Source organism: Stegodyphus dumicola, chromosome 4 (genome assembly GCF_044657685.1).
Source record: "Stegodyphus dumicola isolate Sdum_Otavi_A_Nest chromosome 4, ASM4465768v1".
NCBI lineage: Eukaryota > Metazoa > Arthropoda > Arachnida > Araneae > Eresidae > Stegodyphus > Stegodyphus dumicola.
Window position 1 is genome coordinate 12,616,742 of NC_140771.1, and position 16,782 is coordinate 12,633,523.

The following is a 16,782-nucleotide window of genomic DNA, read 5'->3' on the forward strand; positions in this document are numbered from 1 at the left end:
AGAAACATGCTTCAGATACAGAGCTTAAGATGGCTACTCTTGCTATGCTTTATGACAGACTACTCTGCAAACTGGCTGCGTGCTTACGAGGATAAACCTGTTGTGGATGACATCAAAAATGCTTGACCTGGGATACACTCAAACATTTTAATTTCAATTGAGCTCTTTGTAAATTCTGCAATAACTTTGGTTGTTGCTATTCCTTCAGCTGTAGAGAAAATTCTCAAGAGAATAGAGTTAAATATTGTTATTGTTGTAAATATTGTACCCTCAGGGCTACCATTGGGCATTTTCGTCTGTGTCCCTTGGTAAGAAATCGGTTTCTGTCAGTCATAATTTTATTGACTCTCTTTGGGAGGCGGACGATATATGTATTATTTTAGGAAGAAGTTCTCCTTGTTGGAAACTCTTATTCTCATGTTCCTTATTAGAAATCCCTGATCCCGGTAAGCTTCTTAAAAGCGTGAGTGCAATAATTTTCATCTCAGAACTGACCATGATTATTTTTAAAAAATATCTACATCGTATAGGACTAGTAAACTCACCAATATGCCCATTATGTGGTGTCCGCCGATAACATCGCGGCAAAAACATCGCGGACGAAAACGTCGCGGAGAAAACAACGCAAGGCGAAAACATCGTGCTACAAAACATCGTGGGAGAAATCATCGCAAAGAGAAAACATCGCAGTCCTAAAACATCGTGGTACAAAACATCGTCGTCGAAAATAAAGCGGTTCAAAAACTTCGCAGTTTAAAAACATCGTCGTCGAAAATATCGTGGTAAAAAATAAAGTATCTACAAATCATCGCTTGACGATAACATCGCAGACATGCTTTTTTCATACATGCTTTTCGCAAACATGCGTTAATAACTGTAAATGGATATTCCCATAATGATTTGTGAGCGCAAAATGGAAAGAAGGATAATTTTTACTTTCACAATTTTTTATTAACTAATACATTTTTTCTGAAAAAGTAAGAAGGAAACTTAAGCATAGCAAATTAATGCAACTTATAGCAATTAATAGAATTTTAAACCAACATAGTTAACTAACAAAGGCCATTAATAAATAATTTTTATAAAGTTTTTACTGGTAATTTTTCGTGAAAAGTATAATCTATAAGTTGCTTTTAATTTTCTATGCTTAAGTTTCCTTCTTACTTTTTCAGAAAAAATTTATTAGTTAATAAAAAATGTGAAAGTAAAAATTATTCTTCTTTACATTTTGCGCTCACAAATCTTTATGGGAATATTCATTTACAGTTATTAAAGCATGTATGGAAAAAGTATGTCTGCGATGTTATCGTCATGCGATGATTTGTAGATACTTTATTTTTTATCACGATATTTTCGACGACGATGTTTTTAAACTGCGAAGTTTTTGAACCGCTTTATTTTCGACAACGATGTTTTGTACCACGATGTTTTCGAACTGCGATGTTTTCTCTTTGCGATGTTTTCTCCCACGATGTTTTGTAGGACGACGTTTTCGCCTTGCGTTGTTTTCTCAGCGACGTTATCGTCCGCGATGTTTTTGCCGCGATGTTATCGGCTGTAACCCATTATGTGGCTTGGCTGACAGACTGGCGATTACCTTTAGAACTGCCCCGACCTTAATGGCGTTAGAGGCGGTAATTCTGTAGAAGATGTTAAAATAGTATTTCTCTCAAGACTTTATTGGGCTGACCAAAAAGGACTACTAGTTGAAAAGCCGAGGTCTGATGTAGGTAAAAGAATGTTTGCTAATTAATTAGGACACATTATAAATTAATGTTCTTTTCAAACTGAGTTTCATGTGGCGTGATAGTTAGACATGAGTACTACACTGGTACGATAGTTCTTAAAAAAATACTAAATGGCGCAAAGCAAATGCAATAATACAAAACAAACAGGACGTTTGTTTCGTCAGAAGCACAGGGATATTCTCAAAAAGCATTCTCTGTCACTGTAATTACTATAAGAAATGCTTTCATTTAGGAAATACTTTTTTTAGTAATTTGAATATTCATCCAAAAAGCTGAGAACTTTTCAAATTACTTCTGAGAAGTGAAGAAAGTGAAGGATTCATCAAATGTCGTTAACTGTTTCAATGTGCAATATTTAGTTTTGCATTCTTTAAAAAAACAGTGCTGCAGAGATTAATTTATCTAGCAGTCTTTCGTTTTGTTCACAGAAATAATATTTAAAATCCATAAATGTAGTTTTCTAAATATTTTTTATTTTATTCGCAGCTCGACTTAAACAAATGGAGAAAAGAGAACTATTGATATTGCAATACAGAATTTAAAACAAGAAATACATTATAGCATGTTTTAAAGTAGAAAACATAACTTCACTGTCGTTCGTAATGTTATATTAACTTATGAAATTGCTTTAGAAAACGCTTTAAATAATATTGGATTTGTCTAACCTGAAAAAAAACCAAGCTACTTAAATTACATTAAAAATACAACAATAGTTTTTACGTTGCACCATTAGATTTATTTAAGATCAAAAAATAAATTCTTGTAAATATGAGAATAAAATTCTGTTATTTATAAAAATTTATTCATAACTAAAACTTTTTTAAAAAGAACAAGGAAGAAGAGACATAATATGAAATGTAGGTCAATTTATATATGGAAAGGGTATTATTAATGTTCTTCGAGAAAATTAATGTACGAATAACGTCTGGATAAAAGCAACTAAAAAAATTCGGGCAGAAATATTTTTGAGAGTAACAAGTCTTTTCTATCATATTTTTTCCTTTAATTTCGAGAACGTTTTGCAAATTATGCGTTTTAAAATATAAATCGAAATGTTTTATGTTATCATTAGTTAAATTTAAATACATTTATAATTCCTTAATTTTCAGCACTTATAATTTGGAAACCGATTCTCATTCTGATCAAAAAGAGTTACTCTTCTGAGAAAAGAAATAATTTAAAATAATTTTTTTAACTTAGAAATCATTGTGTTTATATACTGTAAATCAAAACACAATAAAATAAAATTATATTATTAAATGAAAACAACTCATATTTAAAGAATAATTCGGCGATATTTTTGCCCCCTCCCTTAAATGCAATGATTTGTTATACATAGTTGTATTTGTTCCAAAGGAAAAATAAACAGCAAAGAATAAACAAAAATGAAGAAAATTTCCTCTAATACTATCTTCCGCTCTGAAGTAAGCGATACAGGCATGCGATGATGAAAATATTTTGATGCGTACTGCATAAAATTTTATCAGAAATTTGGATTTTAATGATATACTAGGTCATTATTTTCTATAGAGTGTATCGTGTACATACTTAATATATACTATGTGTATTATCACACATTAATGCTACTTTTCTGTATCGTATATAATACTTACACACATATTTAATGAAATACTTACACACATATTTAATGAAATGCGAACATATATTTAATATGATAATACACATACTATAAATGTATCCCTAAATTTTCTTTTCTTGACGGCACCATATATATTTTGGGCCATTTTGTATTTTTATTTTGTGAAATGGGCTCGGAATTCTAAATTTCAAATCCTTTTTATACAATTTTAACAGACGTTTCCACTCACATAAGAACTCCGCAACAAACGTCCCTCAAACATTCCTAATCCTTCCCACGTCCCAAAAAAAGTTTCTCAAAAGTTTCACCGCCTGTAAAAATTCGAAGTAACCACACTGCCCATAACAAAATTTCGGACACACACCCCTTCTGAGTAAAACACAGAAGAAAACACTTTACCGACATCCCACTAGAAAGAACGCAAGTTAATTAATGCATTTTCTGGCCTTTTATATCTTCATGTACATTTCACATTTTACTTTCTTATTATATATATTTGAATTTTTCAACTTTTATTTGATTTGTTTTTGCAAAGATAACATTGTTATGTTTCTTGTTTTTCTCAGGTTTATTTCAATTAGTTTGAGTTATATTTCATAATTCCAATTAAGATTACTACTGTTTATTATGTTTATTTTTATAAAAATACTCTTGAATTAACATGCATAAAAGCGAAGGTGTCGGGGGACATTTACTCAAGTATTTTGTAAATTTTACTACATAAATTGGCTTTTTACTCAAAATTTCTAAAGAATATTGTATTAGCGAAAATGCTTCATTCAGAATGCGTTCTTTGGTACTCTACTTTGATTATAAATCCCATCACTTCACGGACTACAATTTTGACCTAACTTAATTTGCCAGTTTGGCATCATCATTCTTACTTGAATAAGAGACGAAACACCTTCGCATTTATTAATTATTGTTCATTGAACGGGAGTTGGTTTGTTCGCCTTGAAAAGTCGACTAATTTCCGATCAATAGCGGTAATTACTTGTTTTTTAATTTTTAATTTCTTTTTCAAAGTTTGAAATTTTGTTATTCATGACTTAAATTCAAGTCCCCGTAAAACGTTTTTTCATGATTTACATTCAAGTTACTTTAAAACACAATTTTCGGAATTAAACTTCCTACATATGGGTTCACTGTTTTTTTGATAAATTCTACTAAATTTATATTAGGAGATAATATAATCAATACTCCTTTAGTAAATAAATTATATATATATAGTAACATTAGAATATCATTAATTTTAGATTCTGTGTTTTCAGGTGAAGTGCTGTGATGTGATGGGAAGTAGCAGCCAACTGTACAGAGATGCAGCCGCAGCCTCCACAGAAACAAATGTGGAGAACGACACTACTGGAGTCACAGAAGGTATAAAAACTGTTCAATACTAAATTCATATACAAAACGCTTGAAATCTTAAATAGTACTGAAAGCACTTGAAAAACTGTTTTGTGTCTTTTAAAATTAGACAAAATTTCAACCCTGATTTGGACTAAATTTTGAATAAAATTACATCGATTTCGCGGTCGATTAGACACCGGTCGTCTTCAGAATCAAAAATACTTTGCAAAAATGGAGCAACAAATATTCCATAGTGAAATCAATAGGCGTGCAAATCAAAAACAAACATACTGCCATTTGCACCAGAAAATAGCAATGGAATGTCAAAAATAAGATATTTAAATTCTGGAAGCGTTACGAAGAACTAGATTATATTTAATGCCATTAACGAAGATATCGTTGCGTTTTTTACTGATACCAGTTGTTACGTTATTTTCTTCCTTCACGTTCGTACGAGGTTCGTAGAGTTGGAGTGAATAACGACGACACTTGATGAAGTATCGAAACACACTTTATTTAGACAATATTAATCAGGACAGCTCCTAAGTCACTTTTTACAGTCGTCGAAGATCTACTATAAACACGCGGGAAAAATCAGCGACACAGCCTTCAGACTATCAGGCAATAACGGTGGAGACAGCTTCACTGCAAAGCATCAGAGTACAGCTCCCAACTCTGCCTGGTCGTTCTTGGAACTCCACGTACTCTCGAGACTCTCCACGCTACAACTCGCGATGCACTCGACGACACACAGAGCACAGCTCCCGACTCTTCGGTTCAGTCATTCCCAGACACTCTCTCCACGTCATTAAAACACTCTCTCCACGATGCACTAACCACGATACACTAAGAGACTCTTCGATGCACTTGACGACCCACTCGGCACTCGCTGCCCGGCTGTCAACTCGATCGACTCCGCACGGACTGACTAACTCGAGACTAACTATCTCGCTCTCTAGACGATGCACTAACTGACTGCGGACCAGCAGGGTTTATATAGCTTTTGGCTTGTGTTGGAGAACATTCTGGGCTAAACCTGTAAGAATTCGTTCCAGAAGGCTCTCCATCCGTCCATGGCATATCGCCAATTTTGTCGCCAAATGGGCGATTTCTTGCCAAATGTGACAACCCTGCCTTGCCTTGCCATTTTATGGCTTTGCGGGGAAGCTATCTCACCGCGTCTGTACATTTCGTAACAATATATTTCGATAAATGTAACCATTTCAAGGGAAATTCAGTCCTACAAAGGAAAAACCTTTATGGATAATTTTCGCATAACCAAAGTCAAAATTGTAATTAAATTCCCAAATAGAATCATCTATCGAAGATTTGTTTGTTTTCCGTTTAGAACAGGGTCTTGTTAGCTTGGCCGATATACGTCAGACTCATAAGAAATGTTATAAATTTCCCAAGAATTAAAATCAGAAAAAAAAAATCTTTAAGAATCTAACAACGAGTTTTGTGATAAATGAGAAAAATGTCCTGAAAGTTGAACTTTTGGATAAATCTAAGATATTTAGTAACTTTCAGAAGAATGACATGGTGTGACGACAATGTTACTATTGTTATTTCTAAAACTGAAATTTCTTTTTGATGGCAGAAAATGTTTGAAACGCTTTATTAATGGTCGGGGAAGAACAATCCTCTGTAAATAGCAACTAATTTCAAATAATTGAGTTCATAAGAAAACAATGATTCTGAAAAACTAACTATGAGAGAACAATTTTCACAAGCGAAAAAAGAAGCCATTTTTTTTTTTTTTTTTAATAGGGTGACGTGACCTGGCACGGAAAGGCAAAGAAATCAAATTTATTATGGTTATTCGAATATCAAAGAATTTTTTGCTTCTAACGTATGACTTTGGAAAATTCTGATATTTCGTCAGTGGAGATTTGAATAAATATCTTCATATCCAAATATGATATAAATGCAGACGGAATACATTCGTCAAAAGGTCTAGGCAGAAAGATTAGATATCAGATTAATTTAGACAGTTTTATTGAGCTTAAGAATTTAACGTTAACGACCGAAAGATGCTGATAAACTTTGCTGATTAAGAACTATTTGCTTTTTCGTAATTTTCAACAAAATAGAAATATGAAAACCATAGCTTAAATTGCGCCTGAATCCACTGGATGCTGGCTATGGTACTTCTTAGTTTACGAGATAAATTATGATTTCAGCCGGAGCGCACCGGAGCCCTTATGCCTTAAAAATCAATTCTAACTTCTGAATGCAGGCTTGAATTTCCTTCGCAATCAAACCTTGCTCAGAGGTTGAGACTTTTAAGGAAAGAAAATCCCCCAATCATATGTCAAAGACTTATTCTCTAGGATATGCAATGAATTTATGACAGCGGGAAAATTGTGTGTTCCTTAAAGTACTAAAAGTGATCGTTCGCATTCCACGCTAGTGACTTCCTGTTGCAGAACTCTTGCAGGCTTTCTGAATGATATAATCAAACGGGGGGACGCTGCTGCTGTCACTTGTACAGAGAAGACTTATGTTTATTCTCACGCGTTGCTACCGAATCGTATTCAGAGAAAATTTCTCCTTGACGGCTAGAATTATATCGACAAGGCATCGCGATGAGAAAGTCTTGAACTCTTATCTCTTAATTTTCAAAACTACACTTTTCCTTGTAAGATTCTCTACTGCGAGCTTTAAGTTACTGTTAAATATGTAGAATCTTAAGAACTAGTAAGGGAATAATCGCTTGTGTTCGTGAGATAGTAATTAAACTTGGAAAGGGTTAAAAGACCCTTTATTATTCAAATAAGATTTAACAGAATTCCGTCTTGGAGTTTTACAATAAAGCCGACTCTCGGTCTTGAATTAGACTAAGAATTAAAACTTAACTAATTTTAACTAAAAAGATATAGCCGAAGCTATCAAGTTTCTAACGGAGTTGGCCCCTTAACGCTAATTTACTGCGAAGCTATCAAGGGCCTAAAGTACGGCCGAGCGTAATAATAGCTTAAGAGAGAGTACCTAAAAAGGCGGACGCGTGCTAGCCAGAATCTCTGGTTCTCTCTAAGACAGTAGAACTTCGCAGTTAAATACCGCTCTTCCTCAATTTGCATTCAAACGTGATTCTAAAACTACGTTCTAGCCGGAAGTGGTAAGTTGAAATTAAGAAGCGATAGGAAAAGAAGTTTAACTCAAAAATTTAGCTGTTAGATAAATAAATATGATTCTTACATCCTTTAAAATTTCCTTCCATATCCTCATACTGTGCCTAGAATTTTCATGATTTTTCTTGGTGGATTTTAAACGTTTTAGCTTTTTTCCTTGATGTGCTGAAAAAAAAAAAAAAAAAAAAAAAAAAAAAAAAAAAAAAAGTGGTACTGGTCATCTCTGGGAACAGTACATTATAATCAGTGTATAAATTCAGACCCAGATCGGCTGAGCTGCTTCTTAGCTTCTAAGTGGAATTGTAATTCCAGCCGATGCCCCAAATAAGAGAAGGTCCTATATCTTTTTTTCTTTTCTGTTTAACTATTTAAAATTAACTTAATGATTATTAGATTTCTCTTTACATTTCTCCTAATTTAAATTTAATTATTTTAATTTTTAGCTATTTTGTTTATTCACTTTTTTCCTTTCGTTCCTCACTTTCTTCCACAGGGCTCCGGCACTTCTAATTTTATAAATTAAGCACTGATGAAAACCCAATAGTTAAGCACCTATTACAATAAGCATTTCAAGACATTCTAAGGCGTGCAAAAGAACGGAAAGAGTTAACTGCTAGCTAGATAACTTTATTTCTCGAAATTCCTAATAGAAAATTTTAAAAAAAGGAATAAATAAATAAAAAACATTCATTTTCTGCGAAAATGTTGTTTTGGTAGTAAAACGTATTTAAAACAAATTACCAATAAATGTTCTAAACATCATGTTAAACTTAAATGTCGTTTGCAAGGACATGTAATTGTTTTAAACTTATAAAAATATTTATTAAGCGTTGCGTAATTTAGTACATAATTTTCAGCCAAATTTCTTTTATTATAAAAGTCAACTATATGTAGTCGATATTATGTGTTTGAAAATTATTGTTTACTAAGTTGCATGGCTCATGTCCAGTAAGTTCAAAAGTGTTGATGATTTATGATCACTATAATATCTGTAACCTAAGTAACCCCAGAAGTTTTCTCATAAACAGAATTTTTATTATTAAGATATCTTCAGTAAACAAATACGATTTTAAAATTTTCAAACTTGTACTAATTTGTAACTTAAATACATGACTTTTTTTCATTTAGATAAAGTGCATAGTGAAATTAACTTCGTTCTTTGCCTTTAAAATAATCGATTGTTTCGAAATACCTCTTACTTTCAGAGAAACAATTTAAAAATTGAATCATTGTTTTTAAATCCTTCGTTAAACACCGTTTTCCGTTAATCTTCTCGCTTTTGCTGAAATATAATTTGTCTTACAGCCAAAAATAACTTTAATTAAAGCGCATTTCTCTAGCAGTTTTGTAGGGAAAATCGATGTAATTCCTAACCGTAAAACAAAAGTTATTTAATTTGTAAAGGTTTAGTTTCACCATTTCGAAATCTGTAATATCTAAATTTTGTTCCATAATTTTAAGCTACATTTTCTCCTTTACACTAAAAAGGAAGCTTGAAATATGTATTAATTTTCAACATTTTTTTATTTAGTGCAGTATTGCAAAAGTGTAATTTTGTATTTCATAATTATTAAAGTATAAAAAATTAAAATATAACCTATGGCATGACATCAAATTAAAATTTTTTCTATTGATTCATTAGCTCTACTATCTGTAGCCGATTCTGGAAAAGGTTGAGATATAAATGGGAAAAATAATAGTGTTTGTGCATTTCAGATTAATTATGTAATTGTTTAAGAAATGAATGGATATTTGAGAAAATTATTGAAAACTGAAAACATGAGTATTTGTTAATCAGGTAATAATAGCTAAGAACAAATTAATTCTCATTTACATATTTTCTGTGTATTTTATGATATCTTGGAGTGGGGAAGGAGAACATAGAATAATTACTAGGGTAAAAAGGGCAATCATCAAATCTATCTTCTTCCTAAAGCAATGACAGATGATCATTTTCAGCTTATTTAGCAACATTTTCAACCTTCAGGTAGCTCAAAATTTCAATTCTAAAACACATGAATGTCCTACATTGTTTAATTTTGTACACTTCTAAACCATATGAACAAACGTTTCAAAAATGCATTAACAGTTCCAGATAATCAGTAGCAATTACCTCAAAAGTATATCAGCATAATCGTTCGAGCATATTTTGTTATTTTAAAATTTAACTTTAATTCTATGAGATACGAGAAATTATTTTCTTATAAATATATCCTTCCGCTGACTGGAAGCATATACCTGCAGGTATGAAAACTAATGAAAAGTTTATCAGTTTTCCCCAAAGTTATGCAGTATTTTAAATCAATGTACGTTTTCTAACTTTTTTGTTACTGTTGAGAAAGAATGGCCTTGATTCGACTTCCTAATTGATGAACTTTAACTTGCGTTTTTCATGGTCTCAAAAGCGCGACTTAAGATAAATTAGTTTCGTATATATAGCATTGTTCTGACATATGTATTATGACACAAAATTGTCATTGTTGGATTTTTCCTGAAATGGCATGCTGAATTTTTCCATATTTCGATTCTACGACTCAGATTATGCCCAAATACACTGTTTGCCATTAAAATTGGAACACCAGGAAGGAATGATCTGAGGAATGTCAAAAATCACACTCCATTATTCTTGTATATAATATAGCACCGCTTTTGTTTCGTTTCAATGCTAAAATTAAAGGATGGAAAAGTTCATCTTTAGCATATTGCCCTTTTCTACTTCAAAAAAAAAAAAAAAAAAAAAAAAAAAAAAAAAAAAAAAGGCCTACCAGCGGCCGAGCGGTAAAGACGCTGAACTCTGGTAGTTCGGTCCGAGGTTCGAATCCCGCGAACGGGCTGGCTGCATGGGCGTTTTCGTGGTTTTCCCCATGTGTAACGTGTATACGAGCCAGTTTCCCTTAGAAAGTCCTCCACGAAAGGCATCTCTTCCCTTAGGCAGATAGCCCTAGTGTGCTTTGCCATAATTAAATACACCTACTTCAAAAAAATGGAAATTGCTAAACAGGCATCTCTTAAAATTTGTACATTATAAATACAAAGTATTGTTCCTGATGGCACAGTTTGGAAAAGATTTTAGAAGTTTCAGCGCAGAAATTTTTGCCTCAAAAATAATGCTCGCTCTGAACAATTTCCTTCTGGAAACGAGGAACTACTAAATAAAATTATCGCTGAAAATCCTCGTTGTATAGTTCATCAACAACATTAAAAATAGACTAAAATTCTGAAAATTTCAGTGCATGATCGTTTGAAAAATTGTAGATACCTTTTCCTTTAAAGCAGCATGATATGCTTTCTCGAATTTCGTTATGCGATTCTGTTTAAAAACGACTCGTCTGTTGAAACGGCTCATCAGTGGAGATAAGGAATATGCGAATATAGAATAAGATATAATACGTCAATGGATATTATATAATAATATTGCGAGTAAAGATTACAGGGTCAAATGAAAACTTTCGGAAAGAAACCAGAAAAAGTCAAAAGAAGACTTTCAGTAACTTCTACCTTTGGGGTTCATTTCAAGAAAAGAATATTTAGTGCCTGATAAGGCTGTTAAGACATATTTTGTTACGATTTGTTGCCATCTGATCAGACCATAAGTTCAGAGAAATACTGTTCGCAGATGACAGTTCTAAAACCAGAAATCGATGCGAAGCGCGCACAACTGGCTAATATCTAAGTATCGTATTTCATCTCGACAGTGCTCTGTTCCATAAATATTCGAATGTTTCAATAAATATTCGAAGGAGACTTATTGAATACTCGAGTGTTTGATTCGTCCTCTATCTTCAACCTACACAGCCTCATCAGAATTTCATCTGCATTGCATGGAGTCCATTTCCATTCCACTTCCATTTGCCATGGGGACTATTAAACAATACTTTGCTAGCTTCTTTAAAAACAAATCTAAAAGTTTATTTTAGATGGGAATATTTTAGCTGCCGTGATATGGAGAAAAATCATCGAATAAAATGGTGCTTATGTTGTTCGATAAAATTTTTCTGTTTCCGTATTCAGTTAAAAAGCGCGCAGAATTTTCTAGGTGGCACAATATTTGAAAGATTACCTGCTTTATTATTCACAAGTTCTGACGTACACTCTGTTTAAACAGTCATACTGCTTTATTTCATATATTTGAAAACTTAGTTTGAAGCATTAAAGACATCAAATTGTAAAGAAACTACCAAAATAAAAAAGTATTAAATTAAATTTCGTAGACTTTCAAACTTACGAACAAAACTGAAAATATGGCTCCTTCAGTATAATTAAAAAATCTGATGTGTACACCACATGACTTCCTTGTACGGAATATTAAATTATACGCATTTGTTTCTTACATTTCTTTTAAACTTATTGGATTTAATTAAATCTACCACAGCGCATAAACCACAATAGAATAAAGGCATTCTTTAAAATTCACTCTATTTGTTTAACATAGCGACACTCTGGCACTAGGTTCACTTAACAGTATTATATTTCATTCATATTATAACTCAGAATGCACAAAATGTATATCATTTAAAGAATTATCTAATCGTTGCCACATGTTCTTTTCAAATACTATAATAAAGTTAGAACGATGTAAAAAAGAAATTAAGAAAACAAAACAAAAAAGAAACAGTTTTTCACAGACGATTGAGTATTTCTCATTCAATTAATTCAGTTTTCACTTCGCGACAAGACAAAAATATATATCAAGACAGCTCAAAATATCTGTATTAAAAATTACTAATTATTAAAAATTAAATTACTAATTATTAAAAATTAAGTAAATCTTAAACACTTATTTCCTCGAAAAAATTCCAGAAAGGATTAAGCATGATTTAATTCGCAATAATAAATGAAGGCGTTATTTTTGTTGTTGCGAAGCTTAGTCTCACTAGATTGGCAACAAATCTACAATTCTGCTGTTTTAAATGTAAACAAATATGTCCACCATGTTATTTAAAACTTAACCGCACTTAAACAGCTTTTAAATTGTTGATAATTGTACAAATATTGCTTCCAGAATTACGAAAGGCATAAAAACCTTAACCGGAAGATAAGAACAACATAATTCAATCATTTTTAAAGCAAAAAATGCACAATTTACAAACATATAAGAGTAAAGAAACTGAGATCACTGTGCCGAGTAACAGAGTGGATATATATATAAATATAGTATTTATATACGTTTGGTGCGGCCGATTTCAACCAAAGTACAAGGTGCACATCTACATGTTATAGCAGTCCTATATACACGTACGTTCGTACGCACGTACGTACATACGTTCGTACAGACGCCACGAAAAATTATCTTCAGAATTAATTTTAAAGCAGTTTTATAATTTTTTTGGAGGAAACGAGTCTTTTATTCTGTCCTTACGTACAGATATCACGCAAAAACATCGTTAAATTGCATTCGATAGCGGTCAAAATGGATATTATCGTTGAAATATGCTGCCTGAAACTTTTCGCGATTACAATACTTGCTTTTTACTTCGTACAAGGAAGTAAAAACAGATGTAGTCTGCTAGAATACATCATAAAACAAAATAGTCAAAGAATTTTAATTTATGCCATAACAGTGACTATAAAGTCTGAAATATTAATTTTTTGTAAATTTTCCATTCCTTTTGTGGTTTAAAAAAAAAACCTGCGAGAAACCTTACCACAAGCCTTTCAAATTCCCTATTAATCTCTCTTTGGGATTAGAAAGGAACATAATATGAGATATAGATAAATTTTTTAATCTATTGTTTGATCAATGATTATTTAATTGATTAAAATTATATTTAATAATAATTCTTCTTGACATTACATTTTAATTGAAGCAAATACTGTCATCAAACACTAACATTATAGGAAAAAGGAAACCTGTAGTATTCTTGGACTAAAATTGCTCAGTACTCGTAAATAAATGAAACAGAAGCGGATATCCATTTCAGCGTCCAGCTGCGATAAGAAAAATACCATTATCAGACAAATAAATCTTAATGAACATGTACACCTTGTACAAAAAAAAGCGGGGACAGTTTTATTTTATATCTTCTGTTTTACTGGGCCGACTGACAAACTTTAACTTGCGTTTTACATGCTCTCAAAAGCGCGACTTAAGATATATTAGTTTCATATATACAACATTGTTCTCGCATAGGTATTATGACAAAAAACGGAATTTTCCTGAAATGGTATGCAGATTTTTTTTTCGATATTTCGATTCTACTACTCAAATTATGCCCAAATATTAAATTTTGTAAAATTTGGTGAGAAACTTACCGAGAAATTTAAAATTTTATCTTACGCACTTTTTTTCAGTTTGCACCATTTGGCGAAATTCTTAATTTATGGCAACCTATTTTTCTTTTCCTTTTTCACTGTGCACGAGTGGAAAAAAAGGTGCATCCTTCATACTTTCAAATAATTTTAACTTACTTTCAAATAGTTAAGTACGTAGACTACACTTGCCGTTATTATCGCTTATAACAAATATGCCAAATTTCAAAACGCGCCAATGTATAAATTCATGTATATCTAGAAATTTAAAAAAAAATTCTAATGTTTTGCAGGTATGCCTAGAAATATATCTACTTTAAGATGATGTTCAAAATTTGATAGTTTGTAATTCAAAGATTTTTCGAAAAATTAATAAAAATTACTAAACATTTTCGAAACAAATCAGAAAATAGCTGCGAATTTTATTTGGATAACACCTAAATTTCGATTTGGGAAAAAATGAATCAAGTAATTGTTTGTAAAAAAGAGAGAGATTAATAAATATTTACCAAATTCAATTAACACAGAGGAGCTGAAATTTTGAGAGGAAATATTTTAAAATCTACTCGTGCGATGTCTCCAAAACTTGATACTTTGGCATAATTTGAGACGTAGAATCGAAATATGGAAAACATTAAGTATGTCATTTTATAAAATGTTCGATTTTGTGTCAGAATACCTACGTTAGAACAATTGCAATGTATAAATCTGATATATATCCTAAGCTGAGCTTTCAAGACATGAATTTAATGAATCAGCTCAGTAGAACGGGAGCTCAGTAGAACCTTTTGCAAGGTGAGCAGTTCAGAATTATTCAGAAATTATCAAACAGACTTTAAAAGAAACTATAAGGCATTAAATGTTGTTTATGTTACTTAAATCAGTCTCCTTTCTTCAAAGACTAGAACTAACGTCCGATAAAAAATATTTTAATCTCTAAGAAGAAAACATCTTTCGCACAGGATTTTCTATAGGAATTTTATTTGTTTTCAAGTGAAGAAAACAATAAAACATCTTCTGACAATCGGATAGTCTGTAAGAAATTCAATCTAAAGCAAAAAGCATTTATTCTTTCCTTAAACTGAGCTTAAACCAATCCTCTTTCCTCAAACAAACGTGCTAACGTTCCGATAAAAACCTTTTGATTCTTTAGAAGAAAATACCTTTCCTACAGGGCGATTGTACATATATATTGGAGGTTTATTTATATGTAGCTACAGAAAAACATATAAATTCTTCTATCAGTTGTTGGTTCGCTCCCGAACTCAACCTGGAACGAGAAATATGTATTCATGGTTAAGAATAGCTATCCATGAGGAACAATATTTCTCTGGTATTAATATCTGAAGGTTTAGAAAACAATCTAAAGAACAAGAAAAGACCGTCGTTCTTTCATCCAGTTATTAGATCTTCCTATATACAACAAAAGTCAAAGGCAAAAGAAATTATCTCTCATGATTTGACAAGAAGATTGGCTTATTTCTTTCCTTCAGCCTTCATATAATGGGAGTTCTAAGTCCTATGTACCACCTTATAAATCTGTGACAGAACCATAAAGAATTAATACAGTCCATTTTGTGGCATGTACAATATATTGCTAAGCAAAGCTACTAGTTTCATTATCCCATGTTAAAAATTGAAACAGAAATTATTTCCATTATCTGTTAATACTTTAAGGGTTTGAATAACAAGTGTGGGTTCCATTCACTTATTAAACCAATTGGTCCCTTCTGAGACGGTTAGAAGACTTATCTCCTCATCAATGGTAACTAACCGCAAAAACAGAAGAACCTTTTTATTTAAACATTTGAACTTAACAAATGGACACCCTGTACTCACAAATAACTCTTCGCAGCTTGCGTGCGGGGTTTCAGATAACATAAAAGATGAATTAAAATTTAAAGTAATTTAACTCTGGAGATTCACAATCAAAAGCCCAACAGGCGTTGACTAAATTAAATCAACTTTGTAAGAATCACTCGGCTGGGGGAAAGCTAACGCAAAAGATACTGGGCAACGAAACAGCAAAAGGATTAGTGTCGCTGTCAAAGCTTTCTCTCTTTGAATTTTAAGATCTCTGTTCTTAAATGCACTGTCTCATTTACATCTTGGTGAAAGATAACAAACACTAGGAGAGAAAGTATTGCTGCGACATTCCAAGCGGCTGAGCTCAGTTTTCCCAGAAGGAAGGTCGAAAACGAAGTTCCTTCAGCGGAGCGAAAAAAGAAATATGCCAGCTGAGCCAAAGAACGTCTATGTAAAGAAGGAAAGGCTCCATAGACGTAATGTAAAACAGATTGTCTTCTACGCCAATAGAATGAAGAGGTAAATTCGCCAAGGGATTTGGCGACGGATCCTGTTGGCGAGAATTTCCCCATTCGCGATGTACCGGACCTGGCCGAGATTTTCTTCCTCCGCGACGTGTACAGGAAATTCAGGAACACGGGTTAAAATTAGGTGAAGTTTCCCTTTCACTGGCTGTGGAACTTGCATTATCCATATCGCAGTTTGATGTCTGATTTTATATTCGTCAATATGGAGGGGGAAAAATGGAGTCACACAGATTTAAACTCTTGATAAACATGACCGTCGAATATGTTCGAACTTCGACATCAGCTTCGAGCTTTGGCGCTTTTTGGTGACAGAGGTTTCACGCATGCGCAGCTGTTTCCCTTTTCGTTCGAAGAGAGCCACTCCTGCC

General features: G+C 32.5%; 1 protein-coding gene across 1 annotated transcript in view; it reads left to right on the forward strand.

Annotated features, from left to right (window-relative positions):
* Positions 1 to 16,782, forward strand: part of LOC118201994 (uncharacterized) — a 173,095-nt gene that overhangs the window by 104,203 nt on the left and 52,110 nt on the right. Inside the window, exon 2 of the mRNA XM_035374147.2 lies at positions 4,620 to 4,725. Coding sequence (XP_035230038.1) covers positions 4,638 to 4,725 — 88 coding nt within the window. The 5' untranslated portion in view covers positions 4,620 to 4,637. The remainder of the gene's footprint in view (positions 1 to 4,619; positions 4,726 to 16,782) is intronic.